General features: G+C 49.8%; 2 protein-coding genes across 5 annotated transcripts in view; both read right to left on the bottom strand.

The window, feature by feature from the left end:
* Positions 1-620: 620 nt before the first annotated feature.
* Positions 621-23,274, bottom strand: LOC135271968 (annexin A11-like). 2 transcript variants are annotated; one of them, XM_064370099.1, is made up of 14 exons: positions 18,622-18,719; positions 16,583-16,695; positions 14,056-14,448; positions 12,058-12,145; positions 11,717-11,811; positions 10,925-11,038; positions 8,926-9,016; positions 8,409-8,488; positions 8,225-8,281; positions 6,864-6,957; positions 4,550-4,645; positions 3,428-3,486; positions 3,109-3,231; positions 621-1,397 (listed from the first exon to the last, which is right to left on the bottom strand). In XM_064370099.1, exons 1-14 carry the CDS (start codon positions 18,674-18,676, stop codon positions 1,338-1,340), a joined length of 1,518 nt encoding a protein of 505 aa, XP_064226169.1. In that variant the 5' UTR covers positions 18,677-18,719; the 3' UTR covers positions 621-1,337. The 2 variants fall into 2 exon arrangements, with proteins under 2 accessions (XP_064226169.1, XP_064226168.1); XM_064370098.1 differs by lacking the exons at positions 621-1,397; positions 3,109-3,231; positions 3,428-3,486; positions 4,550-4,645 and adding an exon at positions 21,544-23,274 and having other exon boundaries at positions 4,663-6,957; positions 18,622-18,684.
* Positions 23,275-23,769: 495 nt separating this feature from the next.
* Positions 23,770-27,501, bottom strand: part of LOC135271967 (cyclin-Y-like protein 2) — a 44,593-nt gene continuing 40,861 nt past the window's right edge. For 2 of the 3 annotated variants that reach the window (XM_064370095.1, XM_064370096.1), the window contains exons 12-13: positions 25,750-25,909; positions 23,936-24,378 (exon numbers count right to left, since the gene is read on the bottom strand). In XM_064370095.1, the coding sequence (XP_064226165.1) occupies positions 24,268-24,378; positions 25,750-25,909 (271 nt within the window). In that variant the 3' untranslated portion in view covers positions 23,936-24,267. Of the gene's footprint in view, positions 23,871-23,935; positions 24,379-25,749; positions 25,910-27,501 lie in introns of those variants that run through there. The other variant, XM_064370097.1, reaches the window with a different exon arrangement.

Raw genomic sequence — 27,501 nt, 5'->3', positions numbered from 1 at the left:
GTACTTAGATTATAGGCGTGAGCCATGTCTAGCTAGTCCTCTCTTTTCTAAACTTCAACACAGGAGGTTGGAAAGGGAGTGGAGACCCCTGATGCAGGGCAAGCTCTAGCTTCTGGACATGACACCATAATTCTTAGAAACTCTTATGGATTCTCTCTCTTCACACCACCAACCAAGGGGCACAGGGTTCCCAGAGACCAGGGCTAGGAGCCCCTTTCAGCCTAGAAGCACACTGATGGGAGGCACTGGTCTAGTGACTGGGTTGTTCCCATCCTTCTCTCTGCCTCCCACCAAGGGGCATCAGGAATTAGCATATACCCTTCTTCCCACCCGGGACCTGGGTGAAGAACTACATTCTTCCCACCACACCTTCAGTGCACTTCACTGCACTGCACCCAACCAAGGTCCCTTTGCCTTTCTGGTGTCTGGGCCCCCTACCTGGATTTTGGAAGCCTCCTTTCTCATGTCCTTATAGCCCAGTCCCCAAAAACTAGCGTAAGCTCATGGTTTCCTGTGCACAAATTTCTACCTAAGGTTACATAATTTTCACTGGCTGATAAGGCGAGAACTCTGAGCCACAGGGCAGAATCAAGCAGAAGAAAACAAACTAGTACCAGGAAGACATTTCCAGAACATTCCAAAGCTGGCTGACTTTTAATGTGGAAACAAGTTTTGGCTACAGACATTCAGGTTTAAGGCACATTCCACAAATTACAAGCAGCCCTGTCACTGATAGGGAACTGGCTTTGTTCTCATGGTTTCTGCATGGAAGATGGAAAGAATAACTTTCTGGCCCCCCCCTTTTTTTTTCTATAAAGGAGTGAGTTTGGCAATAACGAAGCTCGTGATACACTCACCAGACACACAGGCATGCCTCCCTTTCGTTCCTCAGCGAGGACATGGCGCTTCACCACCCAGTTGCCCTCACCAGCAATGTGTACACAGCAAACACATTTGTGTTTGTATGTGTCTGTCTGGTAATGATTGTAAGAAAAGAAAATATGTCTCCAAATAAAAATATACAATTACATGACGAAATGAAGCCCAGTCTCAGCCATAGCAAAGGGGAATGATTGCATGAGTCAGAAAAATGAAACATCTACTTTAGCAGCAAGAGGCTGTGAGGGATGGGATAGAAAAGGCATCCTGAGAGAGTTCTAGACCGACCCAGGTCCTGTGGCACAATATATGAGTGAGGGGGGTGGAGGACAGGCCTGGGCTCTAGGACGGTGCATCTTGGGGCTATTTGTGGATTTGTTAGAAACAGACATTCTTTTGGCCTTTTCCTGGCACTGCTGTTGCTGGCACGTGGGCAGAAGTGAGCCACCAGTCACTGTTCAGTCATTGCCACCACAGATCTTCAGCAGAATCTTCCGGTAATCCCCTGAAGTATCTCCCTGGCCACAGAAACAAGGAAGACATTCGTTAAGGGAGGCACGGTTGCTTGTAGCCTCTGGCTCCTGATTTTCTGCCCCCTGAGTGCCCTTATAGGGAGGAAGCCCCATCCTGGGAAATCTTCCCCCGCTGCAGGTCCTGGAGCAGGCGCAACAGATCTTAAATAATGCAGTTTCACCTTCCCCTGGTCCCCAGTAGAAGATGGAAAGCTGCACTCATCCCAACTATCCAAGTCAAATGAATACCCACAAAAAAATTATAATCGTCCTAAAAACCACTTCCCAGGGCTAACCAATACTGCTTTTCCCAGTGCATTTATGCTGCCTTAAATTGAGGTTACCAGTTTAATGCAACACAGTCTTCTGCTCAGGAAACGCAACCTCCTCACACATGACTGTCCAGTGGAGGGCTCAGGCCTCCCAGGTCCCACAGATCTCTCCTCTGTCTGAGGCCACTGCACTTACTCTAAGAGTGCAGGCTCAGCTTGGCTCATTTCTAATCATTTCCTTCTACCCTAAGCAACTTGAGGGCAAGGCATGTGGCTTTTTCCAGATGTCCACAGCCCGCTGGCATGCAGGAGATACTCTGTAAAGAATTACTAATTCTTTTTTTTGTTTGTTTGTTTTTGAGATAAAGTCTCACTCTGTCGCCCAGGCTGGAGTGCAATGGCGCAATCCAGGCTCACTAAACCTCCGCCTCCCAGGTTCAAGCAATTCTCCTGCCTCAGTCTCCCAAGTAGCTGGGATTACAGGCATGTTCCACCATGCCCGGCTAATTTTGTATTTTTAGTAGAGACAGTGTTTCACCATGTTGGCCAAGCTGGTCTCAAACTCATGACCTCAAGTGATCCACCCACCTCGGCCTCCCAAAGTGCTGGGATTACAGGCATGAGCCACTGTGCCCGGCCTAGAATTACTAATTCTCTAGCAACAGCTTCATTCATACAGCCAGGGAAAGGAAGTGAGCTTCTCGTGATGATATGCCCACCATCATCAAATGCTACTGAGTCTAAGGTGGGGATGTGGTCCCATGGTGCAATTTCAAGGCTTATGTGAGTTCAGAATTTGAATGTTAGACCACACAGCTGAATATATATTTTGTCAGACTTGCTCTGCCGCATAGTGATACACAGTGGCTAGTGTTAAACAGACACTTGACCTGCACTGCCTCACTCAATACTCACAACATTCTTGGGAAGGAATGATTATTTTCTCATTTTAAAGACAATGGAACTGGGGTGCAGGGAGGTTTAAGGAAGCTGTTTACGGTCACACAGTTGGCAAGTAGAAAAGCCGGACTCCAAGTGGTGTGATCCCCAGGGCCCTCGCTCTGAACTGCCTTCCTACGTGTCCTACACCATAAACCCAAGTGCAAGAAGTGCTTTGTCAGGTCGGCACATGAGTTCTCACTGACAGATTATGGAATCACAGGGTGGCTGGGACGCTGAAGGTCAGGGTCAAGGTTGGGGAGGTCCTGAGTGTTCTCTGATGCTGCTGGGGGATGCAAGGTGGGGGCGACAGCAAGGTCATGACCCACCTGCCCTCAGAAGCTTATAATCTGTTTAGGGGCAATGGGATAAGCAAGTCCAAGGTCCACAAACAAGATGCCCATACACAGCACAGGGGCCAAGCATACGGCCACTCCAAGGAGGAAAGGTCCACAGGTGACTGGGATGCCAAAAGGAAGCCCAATCTGGCTGCAGCAGGCCCGTACCGAGATGTCGTGGTACAGCGACTTGCCGTACATCCGCTTATACTCTGATCTGATGTCCAGGAGGTCGGTCTCGCTGCGAGACACCATGATGCGAATCAGGGTCCGGTCCTTTGTTCCTGCCCCCTGAAGAGAGTCCACCCAAGAACATGAGCATCAGGCTTCCTCCCTTCCCACCCGCCCTGGGCCCTCCAGTCAGTCCCCTCCCAACCCAGGTCCTCAGAACTCTCGGCTGAGATTTAGCTCTCCTCAGGCCTTCTACCCTCAGCCCTTGGCAAAGGTGAGGCTAAGGCATCCCGACCTGCACATGCAAGTTACGTACCCTCATGGCCTTGTTGAGCCTCTCCGCAAAGAAGGCTGGGGTATTCTTGAGACATTTCACTAGAAGAGAGAAACTCGGCATAACCAGATCTGCAGAAAATTCCAGCCCAAGCCAGGCATGGAGTCTACAAGTGTCCTCTTAGAGGCCCAGATGTCAAACCCATCACTGCATCCATCTTTTCTCCTCCTTCTCCTGTTCCAGGCTCAACTATCCTATGATCTTGGCTCCAGTTCTTTGGAACAGTAACATGCAGAAACAGGATACCAACCCACCCTCTTTCCTGGCAACCACTGTGGTGAAAAAAGCAAGAGCCAGAGGGGAGGGGGTTTTCTTGAGGCTAGGAGCTGCGCAGGGAAGCGATGTGGATGGTGATGAGGAACTGTGTTGCTGCTCAGGCAGGAGGGGCAGACTGGAGAGGCTGTGCCCTTCATGGAGAAACCATGCTGAGTGGAATGAGCATCTCCCTTGGCTGCCCAGGCCATGAGACCTACTGTGGGGGCAGGCAGGGAAACAAGGATTTTCCATCTCTCCCATCCAGAAAGCTTCAAAAAAAGCATAATGAAAAAAGGGGCAGACTGATTTTCCCAAGTGAGTAGAAAGGGCGGGGACCTGACTCTGCACAGCAGGGAGGGACCTGGAGCCCACCAGGCCCTGCTGGAGGACACAGGCTGTGTAAGAGGCACACCACCGCCCCCGAGCCAAGCCAGCTTTTCTCAGCATGGGCCTGTTTTGCTGTTGCAAGTAAAAATCTTTCCACGTGTTTCCATCACAAACATCTGACAACTGCCTGCAGGGATGTATTTTTAGAGGAAACTTGGCAGGATATGAGTCATGCTCCTCCGGGAGTGCAGCTGGATGCCCTCCCACTAATACTCACACTGCAGTTCCCTTCTCTAGGGCTGTACCACAAACACAAACAAGACACCTCCGGGACAGCGAGGGGTTCCACTACATAGGGAAGCGGCATGACTTCCTAGCATCTGGACACTCTGGGTTGAGCAATCTTGGCTCCTGTGGTCCTTTCACGATGTCACCCCTCAGCTAGAGGACAGGCGCGCACCCTGAACACTCACAATACACGTTAGTCCCTAGCAGGTGGGCAGGCAAGCCCGAGACACTTACCTACGGCCAGCATGCCCTGCTTCAGGTCCCCAGACATCTCCTGGCAGATGCTCTTCTCAATGTCCCGGCCTGTCATTCTCTGGTACTCATTGAAAACTAGGGGGATGACATATAGAGGCTTATATTATAAACTGAAATGTGTCTCCCCAAAGTTCATATGTGGAAGTCCCAACTCCCAGGACCTCAGAATATAACCATATTTGGAGATAAGATCTTTAAAGAGGTAATTAAGTTAAAACATGCTGCTAGGGTGTGCCCTGATCCAATCCACCTGGTCTCCTTAGGAGAAGAGGAAGTTAGGAGATACACAGAGACCCCAGGGATGTGCGTGTGCAGGGGAAAGACCATGTGAGCACAGTGAGAGCCACAAAGAGGTGGCAGGAGAAACCGGTGCCCCGCTCTTGGACATCCAGCCTTCAGAACTGTAAGAAAATTAATGTCTGTTGCTTAAGCCACCCAGTCTGTGGTATTTTGTCATGGCAGCATGAGCAGCCTAATAGAGGACTCACATGAGGTGGCCTCTGCCCTAAGACCCCCTGCCTCCCACTCTACTCCCGCACCCTGCATGGCCCCAGGCCTGCCCAGCTCTCAAGGAAGCCAGAGTCTTTGTCACAAGTCATGTGTGCTGCCTGATGTCCCTACCTCTGGTCCCCTTCTCAGGACTGCCAATCTGTTTAACCAAATCACACCTTAATTCCCCTCCAGGGCTCACTCCCACACACCCCAACACAGTGTCCCCTCTCCTCAAATACCCCACACCTCCAGTCTCTGCCATTCCTTGGCCTTATTCATACATCTGTGTCTTCCTCAACCTGCCTGTGAGCTGAGGCCCAGCCTGCCCCAGACAGCCTGGCTTTTTGCTGCCCACCCCTGCCAGTCCAGCTCAACCTAGGACATGCTAAGCACCCACGGGAGTGGACGGCTGGCTCCTAAAGAGGCAGGCGGCATGATGGAGACCTGGGTCCTGAGTCCAGCTCTGACCCAGGACATAAAACTCTCCTTCCCCAGCCTGAGTCTCAGCTTCCATTTGCATATTAAAGTTGTGATTTCTGCTCTAACTGTATCTTTCTCAATTAATATCTCTTCAAATCAGCTCTGCAGTTCCAGAGCCACAGAAACCTTGACTACCCACAGCTCCCTTACCTTCCATATCTAGCCCAGATCTCTCCTGACCTCCACACACAGCAACCCAGAAGCCTCCCTGCAGCTCCACCCTACAAGCACCTAAAGCCAGCTCCACCTATGGCTCCCTATCTCAATTGAGGGCCACTCCATTCTCCTACAGCTCGGCCTAAAGAAACCCTATGTAATCCTCAACACCTCTCTCTCCCACATGCCACGTGTCCAATTCATCAGCAAACAGGGCTGGAACGTGATACCCCCTCACCACAAGCCCCTACCACCATTGTTCCTCCCCTGGGCTCCTGCAGCAGCCTCCCAACAGGCTTCGCTGCTCGGCCATGCACTCTTCCCTCCATTCTCAGCACCACAGCCAGGGATTCTGCACAGCCTCCTCTGCTCAGGGCCCTCCAGTGGCTTCCTGTTTTGCTCAGGATAAATACGCAATTCTGGGAAGTCATCAGCAGGGCCCTCTCTCCTCTGGCTCACTCCATCTGCTCCACACAGTCCCCGTTCACTTTCTCAGTCGTGCTGGGAGCCCCAGGCAGGCCCCTGTGCCTGCACCTCCTTTAGGTTTTCAAATCAAATATCATGACCTCAGTGAGGACTGGCCAAGCACCTCCCGGTGGATCCTACCATCACTCCCTACTGGTTTCCAGCTTTATTTTCCTCTACTGGATTTATCGTCTGAAACAGATTTTATTTCATTGTTTACTGTCTGTCTCCCGAAGTGAGAAGGTGCAGCCCATGGAACAGAGACTCTGCAGTGCCCTGCCCCTCATCGTCACCTGCTCCACCGCCTGACCTGACGGACTGGCCCATGGGGCAGCATGATTTACATTTGTTGAATGAATGAGTAAACGAATGGCACCCAGTATTACTGCCATGACTGTTTCTTATGCCAGGCTTTGTAAACACTGGATTGGGTGCTCCCAAAGGACTCTCGCGGCTCTAACATTCCACATTCCTACGTATGAAGACACCAGGTTTCCACGCCAAGTGGAACCTTCAGAACTGGATGCTTGCCAGAACTCAGGAAATCCTCTATCTTTTAAATCCCCACCAGGGGGCTCTTCTGAGGAGGCAAAAGCCCTACGCAGGGAGGAACCACCAAGTGTTCCCACAGCTTTGTCTCCCGACAATCCCCTGACTGCCCTCATCTAACTGGCCCCAGAGGGACCCGGCCTGCCTCAACTGCCCACCAGGTGGGCCCGGCTCCGGGAGCACAGAACTGCATTGAACTTGGACTCATCTGTTCCCAGGCGGTTCTCCCCAGCTGCATACAGCTCCTGGAGAGAGAAGAAGATTCACAGGTGGCACAGGCCACACCCAGACCCCAGGCCCAGGTCACCCAGGAGAGCCTGGTAAACTTCTGAAGGTTTGAGCCTAAAGTATTTGCCAATTTGCAACCTCTGAACTAGACAGCCTCTAAAGTGCCTGCTAGGCCTCAGGTAGCAGCCCTGAAAAAAAGCAGAAAGCAGCAATCAGGGGCTGAGATCCCACAGGTCAAGATGAGGCCACAGCAGGTCTGGATTGAGAAGGCAGAGCCTGAGACAATTTTCACCCCACTAGAAATGGCATGCAAAACTCTCACTGGAGCAAGAGCCAGAGCTCCAGGGTTGTCCAGCCCTGAATCCCAGAATGAGAATGGATGTGACCAGCCAGAGAGACACTGAATATGGTAGACCCTGCAGGAGCAGCAGGTCTGAGACCAGGGCAGAAGCAGGCGCTAACTGGGCACAGAGGACTCAGCCAGGGATGCCTGGGCTCTGTCTCTAGCTTTCAGTTGGCATCAGTGCTCAACCTTCTTGAGCCTCAGTTTCCTCATCTGGAAAGCAAAAGGACCAGACTAGAGGAGTAGCTCTCCACCAGCCCTAACAAGGTGGCATTCCTTGAGGTCTCGTTCCAATCCAGCAGACGGTAGAGATAATCAGACCACTGGCGGCCCCTGGTGAGTGTCCTGCCGTGGGTGGTAAGAACAGTGAAGGGGGACAGAGAGGTATGGCCAGCTCCACTGCACCAGGAAGTCACGGCTCTGCCCTGCCATGATACTATGCTCCAAATTCATTAGTGGGAAACCCAAACTTTTTAGGGAGTAGCTCAAATGCCTGGACTCTTACCCTTTTGTCTGCAACTCACAAGGGGGACAAAGACAGAATTCTAAGGCTGCTCAACTAATGTAGCAGCTGGTTTCTAGGCACAAACCCTCAAAAACTTAACAAGCAAGGGCAAATTCTGCCCCTTTGCAAACATAATGGTATGTGCAACTAAACATGGGGAAAGTATGCAGTCACACGAAATCCCACATCCCAAACCGTCATCTATCAACTACTGAAAAACTTACTCTCTCACATGTTCCCTGCTCCAGGTGGGGAAACTGAAGCCCAGGCGGCCAGGTGATCTGCTCAAGGTCACAGAGCTGAGCAGGAGCCCAGCACGTCTGGAACTCGCAGCGTATCTACTGTTCTTTCCACCCTGGACCACCTCTCTCAGGAAGCAAGAAAACGGGGTACAGCCCTGCTTTAGGAAGCCCAGGGGCTGGGCCACTACACTCACCTGGGCATCTCTCTGGACCAGGGTCATGTCCACGTTTGTGCTTTCATCACGGTTTCCCTGAAAGGAAACGGGTGTATGGTCAAGCCTACTCCTTCCCCATTTCTTTTCCCTTCCCTCATGCTGGGATCCCACCTCTTTGACCTCCATGGCTTGGGGGCCCCGAGCCCTGTCATGGGAAAAGTACCTGAGAGAGAGAGATGAGGAGCCGCTGGAAGTGCCCTGATGTGTCACTTCGAATGGCCTCTTCCAGTGTCTTTTTGAATTCTGAAAGGGAGAAGCAAGGAAGGTCCACTCTGCAGCTCTGTTTATGGAGCTGCCCATTGTAAACACTATCAATAGTGGGCACTGGGGAGAAAAAGGCTGGGGGTCTCAGGCTTGAGGGAAAAAATAGCCCATATGGCCCTCCAGGGACATACAAGCCTGTGACCTCCAGGTTGACCTGGCCTCTAGTGAGCCTTGGCCCAAACCACATCCAGGTTTTCCCTGGCCCTCCCTTACTTTAGTACCTCCCTTACTTTCTGCACCATGCACAAACAGCGGGAAGGGCTGGGTCTTGGCTCAAAGCCCAATGTGAAGGGGGTGGCAGGAGATGGGGTGATAAGACGACCAGTAAGGAGTAAGAGGCCCTGGGAGAGAGTGAGGCCACAGCCCCGAGAGCACAGGTATCTGCAGAGGGCAGAGGGCAGAGAGAGCGGCCCCACCTGCTTTGTAGGCTCTGTTTAATTCCCGGATGTGCTCGTTGTTGCGGGAAGCGAGGATCTCAATCAGGCAGGCTTCATCAGTGCCAACCCCCTGCAGGGGCAGAAAACACAATCAACCATGTGCTTGTTCCAGCAGCCTCCCCAGCACCCGGGAAGGAGAGCGGGGGCCACGCTGCTGCCCTGACCCCAGGGACAAACCCCAGCAACAGAGGCCCCTGACGCAGAGACACACCCTCCAGCCACTCCCAGGCTTGAGGGAGTCAGCTCCTCTCCATAGCCCAGGCAAGCACAGTGACAGTTCGGTGGTGATAAGCAGGGCTCACACAAAGGGGCATCCATGTGGATCAGAAAACTGAGTATCAGAGAGGGGTACTGCCTGGTCCAAAGCCACACAGTAAATGGGTAGGTTAAAATGTGGACCGAGGCCTGCTTTATTCAGGGTGCAGCCGGAAGTGAGATGACAGCAACTGAAAAAGATGGGTAAAAAGTAAGAGAGATCCAAGTAGACACACGGAAAATCCAGTCCTAGAGAGGGTGGCGGAATGTCTGGAAACAACTAGGAAAAGGCAGGGACAACGAGGATGAATGGGACAACGATGCCAAGGACAGCGAGAAGGCAGAGGACAGGCTGAGCAGCCCAGCTTGCATATTAGTTTGAATCCTGGCCCTGCGGCTTACTAACTGTGTGACCTCGGGCACGTTACTTAACCTCTCTGTGCTTCCAATTCCTTGTCTGTAAGATGGGAGTGACACTGGGACCTACCTCACAGGGAAGTCGTGAGGATTAAGTGAGTTACTGTATGTAGAGCACTTAGGACCTGTCAGGCAGGACGTGTGGCATTTTGTCAGCCGTTTCCCGCTGCAGCTACTGTTGGGTTACTACATGTTAGTACATGTTAGCCCCTCACGCAGTAGTCCCAGCATGTCCTGAGACAGCATCCACTGTCCCCATTTCACAGGTGCTCAAGGACACACAGCTGGTGAGTGACAGCTGCCCAAACCTGTGGTTTCTAACACTCCACAATCACTAGCTCATGACTGGCTGAAGACGGGGGCCAGGCAGATGTCTGGGAGCCACTCCCTGGGGCCCCAGGCCATCCCGTGCCCAGTCACCTCCTGACCCCCTTCCTAGAATAACACATGTAGATGTGTTTCAGTGGAGACCTCTCTCCTTTCCAGGCCACCACACTTAAGTCTCTGCTTCTCCCGGGGAGGGAACAGTCACTGTGCTTATCAGGCCTCTGAGTGACAGGCTCCTCCTGGGCTCCTGCCTGACTCATGGGATTACCCTTCCAAGGGAGCCACCAGACCCCACCCGCAGGGTGTACACAGAGCTGTGGGACAGCACAGAATGGACAGGACCCACCCCTCGGTCAAAACCCACAGGCCCTAAGGAAACAGTGAGCCCAAGCTGTGCCCATCTGAACCGGCCCGTTCTGGAGCTGGATCTCATAGGTATGTGGAGAGAGGTTGACAGGAACCCTCTAGAAGCAGCCATGGCAGGAGAAGCACAGAAACGGACAGAAGAGCAAACGCTCAGGAGAAGCAGAGACCAGAGAGACATCTTGCCTGGTCCTCTCCACTCCAGGCAGCTTGGCTTTACCCACGTAACTGATTTCCCACCTTCGTTCTGCTTAAACCGAAGTGTGTTTCTGTCATTTGCTAGTAACAGAGTCCTAAAGATGAGAACGATACCATCCATGGCCTCCTAACCCTCTTCTTATCAGAGCCACTACCTTCAAACCCCAGCTCCACTATTTCTTTAAGATGGAGAGAGACTTAAGGCTCCCTGATGATGACGGATGCATCATTTGCCTTTTTGGGAAATCAAAGGGAGTTCCCCCTTTCTACAGTATGCAGACTCCAACCCGGGAAGGCCTGGTAGTCATACTGACAACAGCAGCTAATGAGTGGGCTAGAACACAGCACACTGTCCAGGCCTCCTTCTGGGCTGTGTCTACATACATGAACACGCATGCATACACACACACGTACACACCTTGATGGCTTCCTTTATCTCATAAACGTCAAAGAGGACTGGGGTCTTCATCAGAGCCAAGATTGTCTTCTCAAAGTTTCCTGACAGTTCAGATTTCAGATCTTTGATCAAATCCTGATTGGATATTCGAATAAAAAAAATAACCAAAAACAAGTGTATTTTTAAAATCCACAGGAGGTGACTAATAAGAGCCATATCCCAGATCCGAGGACCAGCAACATGGACATCCCTCAGGGACCCCAGACCTCCCAAATCGGAGACCAGTTTTTACCAAGATGCCCAGGGGATCCGTGGCACGTTGAAGTATGAGAGGCACTGGACTGGGACGCGAATCTCATCAATATTCACCCAATTTTTACCTTTCTAAGATTCAAAATCCCAGAATTTCAAAATACACTCATACACACTCCCTGCACTTGGGCAGCACTCACAGCCTTTTCCTGCAAAGCTTCTGTAACAGCTAAACCTCCCAGGGTGATCATGAAGAGGGCAGGGGAGGGAAAATGATGTGGCCACAACCTCAGTGAGTTGTGGCAGAGCCAGAGCTAGACCCCAGGGCTAGACATCTGGAGCCTCTCAACAAACTTCGGAACCCTGTGGATTCGTTTCTCTCTCAGGGCATCCTTCACCTCCAAACGCTGCGACCAGCTGGGTGGGCAGAAGGAAATGCCCTCCTGCTCCTTACTGTCCATCCGGGAGACTTGGGCCCACCCAAGGAAAAGCAGGGGTGAGCAGGGCTCTGCTGAGCCAAGGACACGCCTCACTGTCCCCTGTCCTCACCCCGCAGCTCACCTTGCCATAAGCCGTCTTGAAGGACAGGATGATCTGCTGCCGCTGCTTGTTGGAGCGACTCCCCAGGCAGTCGATGATGGCCTGCTCATCCGTGCCTGGAGGAAGAGGCAACAGGGGTGGCTGGGGTGGGGGTCATGAGGATGTTCTGCAGCTGAGACTTCCCTGGCCTGCGTCCCTCAACTCTTCTAGGCATCCCAGCTGCACCCCCATATCCACCTTCTCTTTTATCACTACTGAGGCCAGGTCTGCATCCCCTGGCTACCCCAGCCCACAGAGCCACTGTGAAACTGCCTGGGGAATGGGCAGCAGGGGTAGGATTTGAGCCACCCAGGGTCTCTCACCAAAGCCTTTCATGGCCTTCCGCAGCACCTCGGCATCTCGCAGGGGATCAAAGCCGGAAGCATCGGTGATGGTGCCTCGGTTTCCAAACTACTCAGACAAACAGTCACAGGTAAGATGACGTGCACGCCGCCTTCCCCAGATGTGAGACTGTTCCACCCCCAGACTCTGGGAATAGCCCTCTCTCTAAGAGTTGGGGTATCTGAAGGTGCCCACAGTCAACAATGCAGAAGACTCTATGCCGAGTCTGCCTAACTTGACTGTTATCTGGCCTCATGTTCTGGTACTGGAGCTGCTTCCCGGCTCCAGCGGCTGGGAGCCCACCTATAGCTGAGTCCTGATGCTGAAAATCTGCCCGGTGCCCAGGTCCTCCAGGACTGGGGCTCAGACTCCTGAGGAAGGGCAGGCCTCAGGAGCAGGGGCTGCGGCCTCTCTCATCAATGCCTGGCCTCCACAGCACATGTGAGCACATATGGGTACTCCTAACAGGGCTGGCTAGCCCACATTTCCCCTCTGGTGGATGTAGGTGTCCAGCCTCCACAACTGTGCATGGCACCCCGACAACCTCTTGATCTAGCACTGGTTCCCTGGCACTGCGCTCTAGACTACCACCTTCAGCCTCTGGCAGCTGCACAACCCAGCAAACTTGAATTTGAACTTTCCAGGCTAAACTGTCTCCCAGTGAACTGTCTTCCTAGGGGCTGGTACAAACTGGTTATAACACAATTATGGGAACAGCCCAGGGAAAAGATAATGGAGGGAGTCTGGAGGATGGCATGGGGTGGGGGAACATGTGGGTGTGGAAGGAAAGGAGGAAAGGAGACTCTGTCTAAAAATAGGCATCAAGCACATAACCACTACCCCTGTGCTGGCTGGTTGGGCCATATAACCATGACGATGAATTCTAGGTTCTGCAACCATGAACCGTTCTCCAAAATGAGCCAAGATCAACCCTGGAGAAACTGGCAACATTTTCCATACCCAAAGGGAATTTTAAGAATCCTCCAAAACCCGTCTGTAGGGGCGAATATCAAGGGGACCAAAGATAGCTGTTGGGCACAAAGACTTGAGACAGGTGGCCTGGGCAGTTCTTACAAAACACACAGCCCAGACAGTAAATGACAGAGGGATGAGGAGCACTCGCCGGGGCGTTCTGACCCAACTCCCATGTGGAGCCTCTCATCACGTTGGGAGAAATGGGGCAGCTCCCTCGGGCCTTAAGCAACACAACCCAGAGGTGGGGAGCTGGGGAGTCTGTGAGAAGGTGACACTGTTTGTTTTTCTGTTATTATTATTTTTTTGAGACAGAGTCTCACTCAGTCGCCAAGCACCAGGCTGGAGTGCAGTGGTGCGATCTCGGCTCACTACAACCTCCACCTCCCGGATTCAAGCAATTCTTCTGCCTCAGCCTCCTGAGTAGCTGGGACTACAGGCCCGCGCCACCACGCCCAGCTAATTTTTGTATTTTTAGTAGAGACAGGGTTTCACCATGTTGGCCAGGATGGTCTCAGTCTCTTGACCTTGTGATCGACCCACCTCAGCCTTCCAAAATGCTGGAATTACAGGCGTGAGCCACTGTGCCTGGCCTGTTTTCTGTTTTTTCAAAGACAGGGTCTTGCTCTGTTACCTAGGCTGGAGTGCAGTGGCATGATCTAGGCTCACTGCAACCTCTGTCTCCTGGGCTCAGGTGATCCACCCACCTCAGCCTCCTGAGGCATACACCACCATGCCCAGCTAATTTTTTTTCTATTTTTAGTAGAGATGGGGTTTCACCATGTTACCCAGGTTGGTCTTGAACTCCTGGGCTCAAGCAGGCTGCCCACCTCAGCTTCCCAAAAGTGTTGGAATAACAGGCATGAGCCACTGCACCCAGCTGACACTAAAAAAGAGGTTGCAGCTGGAGGCCTGTGACTTTCCCTGGCTTCCCATCTACTGGGCCATGTGTCTCCAGCCTTAGGGGCCCAGGCCTGGACCGAGGGAGGCAGTAGGCTGACACTTACTTGGGTTGGGGGCACAGCGGGGGTGACGGTCCCAGACCCTGGGTATCCTGGGTAGCTTGGCACTGGCTGCTGCTGCTGCCCAGGGAGTGGCATTGGAGGCTGACCGGGGTAGGTCGCTGGTGGCTGCCCAGGGTAGGCCCCTGGGGGCTGCTGTCCGGGGGGTGGCACGGGCTGGCCCGGCACAGGGGCCCCTGGGTGTGGTGGATATGAGGGCATCCCGGAGGGTGGGTTTCCTCCTGGGGGTGGATACATCCCATAGGGAGGAACAGGCTGCTGGGCAGGAGGGGGTTGCCGGAAGCCCCCAGGGGGCACTGGTGGATAGCCAGCTCCAGGGGCCCCAGGGTATAGGTTGGGCATGTTGGCTCCTCCAAATGTCCCAGACATGTTGGCCGCCTGCAAAGACACAAAGCAGAGCCTGAGGCCACTGGGCCCCACTGCACTCTGTCCCTCCACCCTTTTACATACTTTAGCCAAGTCAGTCCTCACAGCTCTCCACTCGTGGAATATGAAGTATCGTTATACCCATTTCATAGACCATAGAATGAGTTTACTTGCTCAAAGCTACACAGTCAGTAAACAATGCGGCTGGATCCAAACCAGAGATCCTCACTCCCTTCTGCAGGGGAGATGCCTTCCCTCTCCACATAGCGTTCCTCCTATCCCAGACCACCTGGGTGAAGGTTAGGAGCTCACTGCCCAAGAAGGTGCATGAATCCCATATGCAGGCTTGGGGCATCCCCATCACATCAGCCTGCTACCTACAGACACCTCTGGCAGGCGTACTCAGGTGAATCTGTACTCGCCAGGAATAAAAGCCTAAATCCTTAGGATGGATGGCCTCCTACACCCTGCAAAAGCGGGACTCCCAGACTTCATTTCTCATCTCACACCCTCGGCTTTCCACTTTAGCCACATTGGCCTCTCCTCACTCTCCTCAAGCACCTCAGGCCCCCTGGCACCTCAGGGCACTGGCGTTCCCCAGACATCCATACAGCACTTCTTTCCCCTGCTGCAGGTCTTTGCTCAAACATCCTCTTTTCAGCAAGACCCACCCTACCGCCAACTTAAAATCATTATCCCTACATCACCCCCACCCCCACCCCCACTGCTGACCCCTTTACCCTGCTCATCTTATTCCCATGGCACCTACACTTTCAATAACATCACATCATTGACTTAAGTTACTGCCTGCCTCTTCCCCATAGAAGATAAATGCGGCACAGCTGAGATTTTTGTTTGTTTTATTCACATATTCCCAGTGCCTAGATCTGGGCCTGGTACAAATTAGGGTGTGTATTGGTTACATCATTTCCTCTAAGCATCTGTTTTAGATCATAAAATGCATTATTTTAAAAGCAAAACAATACATTTAAAAAGTAGCATGTCTGCCCAAGATACCTGCCACACACCCACCCAGGCCTAACCAGAAGAACCCTCCATATGCACACCTACATGCACATGCAGGTAAATGAATGTGGATACTCATACCCAGCACATGCATGCACACTCACACACACCCCCTCACTACCCTCCCATCAATGTGGATAGTCATACCCAGCGCATGCATGCATACTCACGCACACACCCTCACCACCCTCCCATCAACGTGGATAGTCACACCCAGCACATGCATGCACACTCACGCACACACCCTCACCACCCTCCCATCAACGTGGATACTCATACCCAGCACACGCATGCACACTCACGCAGACACCCTCACCACCCTCCCATCAATGTGGATACTCATACCCAGCACATGCATGCACAATCACGCACACACCCTCACCACCCTCCCATCAACGTGGATGCTCACACCCAGCACACGCATGCACACTCACACACACACCCTCACCACACTCCCATCAACGTGGATACTCATACCCAGCACACGCGTGCACACTCACGCACACACCCTCACCACCCTCCCATCAACGTGGATGCTCATACCCAGCACACGCGTGCACACTCACGCACACACCCTCACCACCCTCCAATCAACGTGGATACTCATACCCAGCACACGCGTGCACACTCACGCACACACCCTCACCACCCTCCCATCAATGTGGATACTCATACCCAGCACATGCGTGCACACTCATGCACGCACCCTCACCACCCTCCCATCAATGTGGATACTCATACCCAGCACATGCGTGCACACTCACGCACGCACCCTCACCACCCTCCCATCAACGTGGATAGTCATACCCAGCACACGCGTGCACACTCACGTACACACCCTCACCACCCTCCCAGCCCTAACCCCGCAGGGCTAAAAGGGACCTTCGAGATCATCTGGTCCACTGCACTCCCCTTCCCCTCATTTTACAGACGGGGAAAGTGAGACCCAGAGAGGGGCAGAGAGCAAGTGGCAGAAGCCTGATGAAAACCCTGTTCTAAGGAGCAGCTCAACACACTGCACACCACAGCAACACACACACAGACAACTCTGGAGCCCTGGAGGCCAGTAGTTTTGATTCCTCTGGCCCCAGGGCCGCCTTGGCAGGAGGGCTGGACTCACCATTCCCGAGAGGTAGTCCGGGTTGAACTGCCCCGCATAGTTGGCCACGTTATCCAGCCCGATAGGGGGCACGCTGGGCGGAGGGTAGGCAGCACCTCCCCAGGCACCACCACCTGAAAGCAACACCGAGCCCTTTAGCCCCTTGACGATCCCCCACCACAAGGGGAAAGGCAGAGATGCGAGCTCCCAGGTGGTCAGGGAGGCCTAGCAAAGTCTCAAGCCTCGGGACACCACAGACCACATGAAAACACCAGGAGGAAAGTCTCCCCCTATCCAACTGGCAGAGGAGGGGAAACCTTCCCTTCTTCCCAAGGAGGAAGGTGGAGTTCCCCAAACACTCCCAAGACCCTCTGTAGAGTATTAAGGAGGTTGGGAGGGCCCAGGCAGGCTCTACCCTCCCAAATTCACCATCATAGAGCCGGAAGACACACAAGGACAGACTGTTGTGGGATACCACGCCGAGCCCATGCAGAGGTGACCACAGAGAGCTCTGAGATTTTAGTAACATGAAGACATTGGTGGGAGGGGGTTTGGCTGTTTGATATTACATGTCTATGAAAGGCAGGGAAAAGCAGGATGAGAGGCTGGAGGGAGACGACGCTGGGTCATGGTAACACATATATCAGTCCACAAGAGGACAGGAGGAAACAGAGACGAAAAGCCCCTCTGAAACCAGCAGGACCGGCATATGCCCTGGGGCAAGGCTTTCACCCTCACCCTTGTTAGGCTTGATTCCTCAGCTGACAAAAGGGCTAATGAGGAGTGTATGGCTGGACTGCTGTGATGAGGACTGAGGTAACGCCTGTAGGGCTCAGCTGGGGGCCCGAGGGGCATTCATATATGATGCTGTCACTGAGACTGGCATCATTATGTGGCCTCTGGCCTGTTAGATGCTTTCCTGTGCACGGGAGCTTCAGATCTGCTCTTCAGCTCTAGGGCTCCAGACCCTCCAGGAAGAACCTTCCCTAAAACTCCTGTCTCCTCTCTTGCTGCTCAGAGGCTGCTCAGCTGTGCTAGCGAAGGTGGCAGTGGCAGGATCCAGTGGGCAGGATTTCTACTAGAGAGAGGGGACCAAGGTCAGTGCCAGCCAACCTGGGATGGGCTTGTTCAGAAGGCAGTGGCCCAGCTCAGCCCCTAACATGCCCTGGGACAGTGGCTGAGCCACCTCCCAGTCTGGGCCTGTTCTTTACCTGCTGAATGGGAGGGAAAGTAAATGGCCTGCAGGCCAGGGGTGCTCAAATCACAGGACTTCAGCCTGGGGGTTCCCTGGGATGAGGGGCAGTGGCTCAGGCACCCTCAGGATGACCAGCCTTGGAATGGCCCTTTTCGCCCTTTGGTCCCACGAACCCTCATATTTCCTTTCCCACTGTGGGGACCAAATCTCATTTGAGGAAAACCAAAAGGAGCCAGGGCCAGAGAAGATGACTTCTATGTGTGACTACCCACAGCTCCTCCAGCCACAGGGAGGGAGTGACCTTTGACCCTTAGTATCTGCCTCTACTTCCTCTCTTGGCGAGGGGGATCTCATTGCTGCAAGCCCACACACCTTGAGCAGAGAGTTGGAGAGGTGGCAAGGGGCAACTATCACCTAGCAATGCTTCGGAGGGCACCGCATCAGAGGCTCTGCCTGCCTATCTCATCAGTATGCAGAACCCCCCATGAGGGAGAAATCCTTGAAGCAATTTTGCAGAGAAGAAAACGGAGTCTCAAAGTGATAGCGTTTGCTCACTGTTACCAGTGACTAAGGCAAGAGAACCAGCCCTGGGCCTGGTCCGGGTTTTCTAGAGCCAGTTTCAAACCAGGCCTCCCATGGCTCCAGCGTCATGCTCTTCTCCAGCCCCTGCCCCACTGGCTGTCCCTCCACTCCATTGTCCTGTCCTCCCCTCCCCTGCTGGGCTGGGCTGGGCTGGGCTGGGCTGTGAGGGGAGAAGGGAGTGAGGAGGGGAGGAGGGACTGAGGAAACTACTGTTCTCCCCTGTCTACTCCCGGCCACTGTACAGAGGCAGCATTCACTCTCCTCCCCACCCAGACCCTCTTACCTGGTGCAGCTGGCGGGTAGCCACCTGGGGGCGGGGGATAGCCGGGGTAGCTCATGGTAAGATCTGGAAGAGAAGAGGAAAGCACATTCAGGCTCTGCCTGGGAGCCCCTGCAGGCCTGTGGGAGCCATCTTCTCAAGGGAGCAGCCACCACCACAACCAGGACCCAGCAGGAGAAGCTGCTGCATCCGCCCTGCTTGTCGCAGCAGTTTACCGTCTCCTGCTGGCACCTCCAGCTAGGAACAGTACCTACCAGCATACTGCCTGACTTCTGGGCCAGGGCCACACCCCGGCCCCACCCACAGTGACAGAATTCACTGCCCAGGAGCCTGTTTCCTTGAAAGCCCCTATCACTGAAGCTTTGCTCCTACCTCTGCTGACAAGGGTGCAGTGCGTCTCTGGGCCTGCTCTCCAACCTCAGAATTAGAGGCACACTGCCTCATCCTCAGAGCTCCAGGTCTGTCTATTTATCTTCCTGTGTCCTTACTGCCATTCCTCCAGCAACAGGGCAAGCCAGAGGCCCCTGTCTTCCTTCATTTTCCAACCTCTGGTTCATCAGGCAAGGGGAGCTGGTAAGGTATGGAAGCTTCATTCTTAGAAGCAAGGGCCCTCAGGAGGTTCATCTGATGCAGGGTGGAGAACCAGGGAAAATGAGACACCACCACCCTGTTTCTGCAGCGGAGGCTGCAGAAGTAAGTGATTTGTAGATCTGTCAGCAAAGAAAGAAGAGAGGCCTGGACAGGTGCCAGGTGAGACACCTGCTCTCATGGAGTCTCTCTGAACACAGATCCCTTGGCAAGGTCCCATGCCAGCTAAACTGTGAGGAGGGACACAGATCTGCTGTGACAACAGCCACATTGTGCAACCTGCCTCCCCTGGGGACTGGGCTTGCCTGTCACTTCTCTCTGCCCTCTCCTACCCTGGAAGGCATTTGCCTTCATACAAATGATGGGCTGACAAGTGTCATAGCACCCTGAGTGGCCCTTGTGCCTGCCACAACACTGGCCACCATGGGGGAATTCACTCAGAGCAGAAGGTCCAGCCTCAGTCCCCTGGAGGCTTGTCATCGAGCAAGATGCCAACTCCTGCACGTGCTCACTTGGCTCAAGGGCTCTTACAAAGCTGTGACTGCCAGTTGCGAATTAATAGAAGGGCTACCGAGGCCGGCCAGACAGTCTTGCTTTCGCCCAGGGGATGCTGAAGAATTCACATTTCCCAGACAGAGAGGGAATTACAAGGGGTCAATTAGCCTGCAAGATACATGCAACCTGCGTGTTCTGGAACCTGGTGCTAATGCTTTGGCAGTGGGTCACAATGGAAAACATCAACCACTGCCACAGTGGAAAGTAGCAGAACGGGTAAGGGTGAGGCTGGGAAGATTTTGTTTAAGGAGAGTTCTAAGGGTCTTGGGTGAAGCAGGGGCTGGAAGGGGAGGCAGATAAAGCACTTGAAGCTCTGACTGTGATCAGTTGTCACACTGAGGAGACACAGGAGGCCCTAGCTCAGGTGACAGGTAAAGGTTCGTAGAGTTGAGAAGGTGAGGATAAAGCAATATATATTTTTAAGAAGCCAGCAGCCTTTTTGTGGAAACCATGGAGGTTTTTTGAAGGAGATACCACCCATATTTTACTAAAGACCTTAGGTTCTAGGCCTATCACTGAGTTTTCCTAATCACAGTCCAATTGCTCAGCTTCCTTACAGCAGTTGTAAGAGTCACCTAACCTGTTCCTTCTCAAAGAATGTTAACCATTTTTCACTGGACTCAAGATTCTTATAATGTCTATACCACTTTTCTTTCCCACTAAGTTGTTCTTTACCCTAGAAATCCTAAACCACAAGCTGATAGTCCTTAAATTTCACATTAAGTGCATGTTCTGTCACTTGTCAAATGCATTTGAAAAAGTTCAACAGAAATTGCTGGAGAGGATGTGGAGAAATAGGAATGCTGTTACACTGTTGGTGGGAGTGTAAATTAGTTCAACCATTGTGGAAGGCAGTGTGGCAATTTCTCAAGGCTCTAGAAATAGAAATTCCATTTGATCCATCAATCCCATTACTGGGTATATACCCAAAGGATTATAAATCATTCTGTTATAAACACACATGCACATGTATGTTCATTGTGGCACTGTTTACAATAGCAAAGACTTGGAACCAACCCAAATGCCCATCAGTGATGGACTGGATAAAGAAAATGTGGCACATATACACTATGGAATACTATGGAGCCATAAAAAAAGGGGAGTTGTGTCCTTTGCAGGGACATGGATGAAGCTGGAAACCATCATTCTCAGCAAACTGACACAAGAACAGAAAACCAAACACCACATATTCCCACTCGTAAATGGGTATTGAACAATGAGACCACATGGACACAGGGAGGGGAACATCACACACTGGGGTCTGTTGTGGGGTCGGGAATTAGAGGAAGAATAGCAGGGGGTGGGGAGTTTTGGGAGGGATAACATTAGGAGAAATACCTAATGTAGGTGACGGGGGTGATGGATTCAGCAAACCACCGTGGCATGTGTATACCTATGTAACAATCCTGCAAGTTCTGCACATGTACCCCAGAACTTAAAGTACAATAAAAAAAAAATAAAGAGAGAGGAAAGAAAGAAAAAAGAAAGCAAGAAAGAAAGAAGAAAAAGAAAGGAAAGAAAAAAGAAAATGAAAGAAAGAAAAGAAAGAAAGAAAAAGAAAGAAAAAAAGAAAAGAAAGAAAGAAGGAAATTGCCTTAGCAACCTGTGTCCTAGGAGGCAGGCTTTACTCAAGGCCTCCTAGATCTTTTGCATTGCTCGCTGGCACAACGTTGGGCCCAACCAGGTAAATAAGTGTCTGGCCATTAAACTTAAGGTCATTTAATCCTTAACTTGATAGATTCTGGGTGTTTTCTACAAATCTGCATAGAAACTAGCACTTACCTGGGAGATTTCTCTGCCAGCTGTCAAAGGATTTTCCAAGTAGTTCCATACTCAAGGATGCTGTGCGATGGAAAAATGAAGCCACAGAAATCTTAAATGTGTTAGGAAAAGGGCTGGGTGATGAAAGATTCTAGCGAATCTGCACACCGCAGCAAAGTGTTTCCAGAAACACTGCATAACCTAAATACAGAATCAAGAATAATTTGGCTTTTGGTTAAGATTGGCTTTGGCATGTTTTTTTTAAAACCAAGGAATAGTGTATTTAGAAATGTGGGAAAACTACATCAAAAAAAGGAACTTTGAGTTGCAATAAAATCAGACAGTGTTGCTGGATTTCAGTAATGTATGGGCATCTAGGTTACATAAAGAGAACATGTGAATAAAATACCAGGATAAAATTTCCCTAGAAATGTTGAGCTTTAACATTAAATAGTTCACCTCAGAATAAACTATATAGAACCGTCAATAGGCAACCGCTTTTATGCTACAAAAATGGCCATTTCACTTGCTTCAAATCTATACTTCAGATCTTTGTCTTTTCTTTGTAATGAAGATGTAAACGTTTTAGTTCACACTATACCAGAGTTAAAATTTCACTGGTGTCTATATTACAAACGTTAAAATAATCCTAAAAATGAAAGTAAATTTGAGCTTTGGTTGTCAATCTTTTTCATAGTCTTATGTTAGAGAACTAATCTTTCCCAGGTATGAAATCTGCCATAGTTACCACCTACTACCAACTTAGTTTCCATGCCCCGTAACAGTTGTCAGAGAACCTACCCACTTTCAGTGACATTTATATTCTTATTCTAATTTGACCTCATTTTTCATTTATCAAAATGACTATATTGCCTTCTGGAATTTAAGCCAAAGGAAAGAACGATATTACTGGTCCCTATTCTACTGATTTACTCTATTTTTGTCACCTAGGCTGAAGTGCAGGCATGATCACGCCTCACTGCAACCTCTGCTTCCCAGGCTGGAGTGATTCTCGTGACTCAGTCTCCCAAGGAGCTAGGACCATAGGCAACTGCCACCATGCTCAGCTAATTTTTGTGTTTTTAGTAGAGAAGAGGTTTTGCCATGTTGGCCAGGCTGGTCTTGAACTGCTGGGTTCAAGTGATCTGCCCGTTTCAGCCTCTGAAAGTGCTGGGATTACAGGCATGAGCCACTGCACCCAGCCCTTACTCTTGAAGTCAAGGATTTATGTCCAATGTCCCTTTGCCAAACTGGTTTTTAAATATTTGACCACTCATATATGCCACAACTTCTAGTTAATGTCATATTAATAAGGTGCAAACCATCTTATAAATAAGGATTCATCACTGACTTTTTCTTCTAAGTTACATCAGATCATTGATTCTAGTCTGCAGTTTATCAAGATAAGATGTTAAGTTGAAGATTTTACCTTAAATTCTAAGGAATTTTTTTAAAATGAAAAATTAAAATGTATAAGAGTATACCAATATTACCAGGATTTAGTGAGAATCACTGAAAATGAGTGGCTAGATTAGTTCTAAAAAAAGCCAGTGATTTTTAATTAAAATGTAAGCTTAAGTCACCCTCTGTATAGAGAAACTTTAACTCTACTTTCTGTACTTACTTTTTCTGTGTAACTGTTTGAAAACCTCCAACACCCTTGTTCTAATTCTACGGTATTCCTGGAAATCCTTTCTCTTTGGCATATTTAATTTTATGTTCTAATGTGTTTTTCCTTTGACACAATAATCAACTATTCAAAGATGCCATCTAATGCACTATGTTACTAAGTATTATGGCCAGAGAGTGATTTTAAGTGTAATAAATTATCTTAAAATTGAAAAGAGCTTAAGCAAAAACAGGAACAAATATTATACCTTAAACACAGGCATGAATTAAACCAACTTGTGAATGGTTAAGGCAACTTACAAAAATGCTTTAAGACATATCAAGTGAGAGTAGGAAGGAAGAGCCCTTCAATCCCTGACAATGCTGCATCTGCTCCTACTGGCTTTGGGAGTTGTTAGAGTCCCATTTTTTTTTTTTTCAGAGAAAGTCTCCCTCTGTCCAGGCTGGAATGAAGTGGCATGATCTTGAATCACTGCAACCTCTGTCTTCCTGATTTAAGCGATTCTCCTGCCTCAGTCTCCTGAGTAGCTAGGACTACAGGCACCTGCCACCACACCCAGCTAATTTTTGTATTTTTAGTAGAGACAGGGTTTTACCATGCTGGCCAGGATAGTCTTCATCTCTTGACCTTGTGATCTGCCCATCTCAGCCTCCCAAAGTGCTGGGATTACAGGCTTGAGCCATGATGCCCAGCTGAGTCCCATGTTTTAATAGGAATACTGCATTGATTCCAAATGCATGTGCAGCAATATTGGGAGAAAAAAATATGAAAGAAACAGAAAAGTTATCTTTAACATTTAAAAAGCTTTTATTATTTTAAAAGCCTTACATAATTCACAGCTATCAGCCCACACACTAAAGAAGTCTCTGTGCATAGGCAGAAGGAGCCATCACTTTGGAGTGGCACCTTTAACTGTGTTTACATTAAAACAGACAGAAGAGTGTAAGAGTGTGTTGTTGCCCTGACAAGGTCTTAGTTGTCCTTGAGTTAACTTGAATTGAGGTGTTTCTTCTTTTGAAAATATGAAGTTTTCTAGTTCTGTAGCAGGAGAGGTGGTATTTTCCTGTCTTTTTAGATGAGGGGTTCAGATGTTACATTACCCCTCATTTCTTCCTTTAGGAGAGGACGGCTTTAGCGCACTGAAGATTAGTTAAATCATCAGCACCCAAAGACCTGTTCTTGGCAGCACTATCTACGTCTCCGTCTTTTCCCATCCTTGAAAAAGCCTAAGAATGTCAAACAGAAAAGAGGTACAATTTTAAAAAGGGTTCCAACTTTTTAACAGTCACCACTGATAGTAAGCCACACATGCAGACTTCTTTAGGTAGTTCAGTTACAGCTACTTAGGCTGAGGTTTACACTGCCAACTTCTGTCAACTCACTAAGGTAATCTCAGGGCTAGAATTAGATTGCTGGAGCAAAGGGGGGCTTGTTTTATTAAGTTACTTAAAAATTAGCTTCCCAAAGATGTCACAGTATTGTGACAGGCTTCTAACAGCAGTATCATCTGTTACCTGTGCACTTGTTCCTTAAATGTAATGAACACAAACTTTTGCAAAAAGTTAGTTTATTAATCTATTCAAATTCTACCCAATTTGTAGTAATTATATACTCAAAGCAAATTTTAATGAGGCAGGCATGTGCTGGATTGGATTGGAATGTCAATGAAGTCTAATGACTAAAGCATCAAAAGGCACTACTTCACTTGCACATTAATTATGGTAAAAAAGTATTATTTTAAAATACTTCCAGGGTACTACAGAGCATGCCTATTTTAAATGTTCAACCTTGTCAGCTGTAATTTTACTGTGTAATTACCAAAAGTCACAAACCATAAATATTACTTAGTCCCATGAAAGTTATAAAAGTTATCATTTCCAGTAAAATCCCATGTACTTCCTGCATCCAATACTTGAGACACACACACCTCATACAGTCTAAGTGCAGGTCTCTCGGCTTAGGCACTAATGGTTTGTCTAACACACCCATGGGACTGACTGCACTGTAGTATACACAGTAGAAAATGACATAAATTTGCAAACTGAGTAATAAAAAATAGTCAAGAGTGGTTAAGTCCATTATATAATGATGTCTAATCCTAGACATCATTAGGAATAAAATGGCAAGGAATCACTTCTGTATGATTATCTGAAAGGGCAAAGGTTCAAAAGCAAACTATTGAGAATGAATTAAACTTGATTAAAACATACATATTTTTTTCAGGCGGAGTCTCACTCTGTTGCTCAGGCTGGAGTTCAGTAGTGTGATCTTGGCTCACTGCAACCTCCGCCTTTAGGGTTCAAGCAATTCTCCTGCCTTAGCCTCCAGAGTAACTGGGCTTACAGGCATGCATCACCACACCCAGCTAATTTTGTATTTTTAGTAGAGACAGTATTTCTTCATGTTGGTCAGCCTAGCCTCGAACTTCTGACCTCACGTGATCCACCCACCTCAGCCTCCCAAAGTGCTGGGATTACAGGCATGAGCCACAGCACTGGGATGAAGCTTCCCATTTTTCTAATCATAACTTAATATGACTTAGTCACAGATGTTGGCACTGCTGACTGCAAATCCACTTAGTAACTTCATAGTCTTACCTCCGGCTTCCGTGTTCTTTCTCTGTCAAGGAGCTGAAGAGGCAAACCCACGTGGTCTTGTGCCAAAGTGCAAAGATCAAAGTAGTATTTGCTGTAAATGCTGCCAGGAACTTGGATATTATAATCAATTAGCTTCAAGAACTGCCTTTCCAACTCATTCCTGGGGAAGGAGAAACACAACAAAACCAACACAGGACCACGTTAGTTCACCGGGCCAGCTTCAAAAACATTATTCTCAAGTAAGAAATGTGGTAAAGCCATCCCGTGCTCTAGTTTATTAGAACGCATGAAAGAACTCACACTGGACAGAACGCTTTCGATCGAAGAAATACAAGAAAGCATGCAACTTTCCCAGCTCTCTTTGAAAATAGAAAAAACTTGTATTGAAAAAAACATGGATATAAAAAGTGTGTTAATACACTTGATTTTCTATTTCTGTGAAGAATGTCATTGTTTTTGCAGACTTGTGGAGGTACCACGTTGGTGGTCTCGGATAAGACCTGGAGGAATTCTCTGTATTAGCAGACAGGCTCCCTTCTTCCCTTACTTTCCCACAAATGAAGTCTGTCTCTCTGTGCTAGGCTGCCTGGAGCTGGGAGAGGAGCGATACAAGCACCCCTGTGGCCACGACCTCTGGAACAGCACTAGGTCTGTCCAGACGGCACTAGGTCTGAAGTCAGCACAGCATTGTGACTGCACAAGGCCCACTGTAACATCTACCTGCTGCCACTTATGTCACTCAAGGCCCCGGGGCTCTACAATTAGCAGGTAGTGAAGCTAGCCAGGCTTCTGTCCTTCCCTTAAGTGCAGTAAGTTGCCCTGGTCCCTATGTGATAACCTGCTTTTCGTTGGCTTAAACCGACTCTCTCTTTCTTAGCTGAGAGCTGTTCAGGCTTCATGTTAGCTTCTTGAGCCAGACAGATTCCACCTTCGTGTCTTCATTTTAGTTATTCCCCTCATTAAGTAAGTAAATGCAGTATGTAGCTGGGGCAGGATGACACTGGGCACATCCCGGAGTGCATCTGCTGATAAGGGCCTGAGTTAAGCAGTTCCAGCAGAGCCTGGGAATGCAGTTGCTGTTGAGTACCCAGAGCCCCCATATGTATAAACTGGATGTCTTTTTATGACAGCTCTAGCCCTCGCACCTGGTACTGTTTTATTTCTCATGTACCAGTTTATCTTTTAACTTTTTTGCTTACTCTGCTTCTGTGAAAAAATTGCTTCAGCTAGGTTCCCCCCTCCCTTTTCAAACTAGGGTATAAGAAACCCCTTAACTCTTTCTTGAGGGCCGAGAGAATTTTGGGTGTTAGCCACCTCTTGGTCACTGGCTAAAAGAAAGGACTCATAATTCAACCTCAGAGTGTGGCTCATTCCTTGACTCACTTGGGTATAACACCTGGATGGGTTCAAAGGTGCTGCCTGCGAGGCTAGGCTGGAGTCGTAAACCTTAGACATCTACCTGGTGTTCTGTTCTACCATGGCTGAGCTGGCACTGAATCCACCAGGCAAGTCTCTTCCCGCTCTTCCTTCCTTTTTCCCTAGGCAGAGTAGCCAGTCCCCACGCACAGCATTGCAGTCCCATGGAGCTTAATGCCAGGTCACCACAGATGTTCACTTATTAATACCCCACGGATGTTCACTTAATAATACCCCAAGGTATTAATCAGCTTGTGAGTGCAGCCTTCCCTGGAACTCATTCTTCAGGGCTGTGGGCTCCCCTCTGGACCAGGGTAGGTCCAGAGATGCCATCCA

This window comes from Aotus nancymaae, unplaced genomic scaffold (genome assembly GCF_030222135.1).
Source record: "Aotus nancymaae isolate 86718 unplaced genomic scaffold, 86718_ANA_hifiasm-v0.15.2.pri h1tg000099l, whole genome shotgun sequence".
Taxonomy (NCBI): domain Eukaryota; kingdom Metazoa; phylum Chordata; class Mammalia; order Primates; family Aotidae; genus Aotus; species Aotus nancymaae.
Note: the sequence above shows the minus strand (reverse complement) of the source record. Positions and strands in the feature narration are given on the sequence as shown.

Excerpts from the sequence above, each read along its gene's own strand:
- LOC135271968 (XM_064370099.1), bottom strand. The coding sequence starts at position 18,676 with ATGAGCTACCCCGGCTATCCCCCGCCCCCAGGTGGCTACCCGCCAGCT. Across the intron at positions 11,812-12,057 it reads GAAGGCCATGAAAGGCTTTG|GCACGGATGAGCAGGCCATC; the intron begins GTGAGAGACCCT and ends CTCTTCCTCCAG. Across the intron at positions 8,489-8,925 it reads AAACAGAGCCTACAAAGCAG|AATTCAAAAAGACACTGGAA; the intron begins GTGGGGCCGCTC and ends TCTCCCTTTCAG.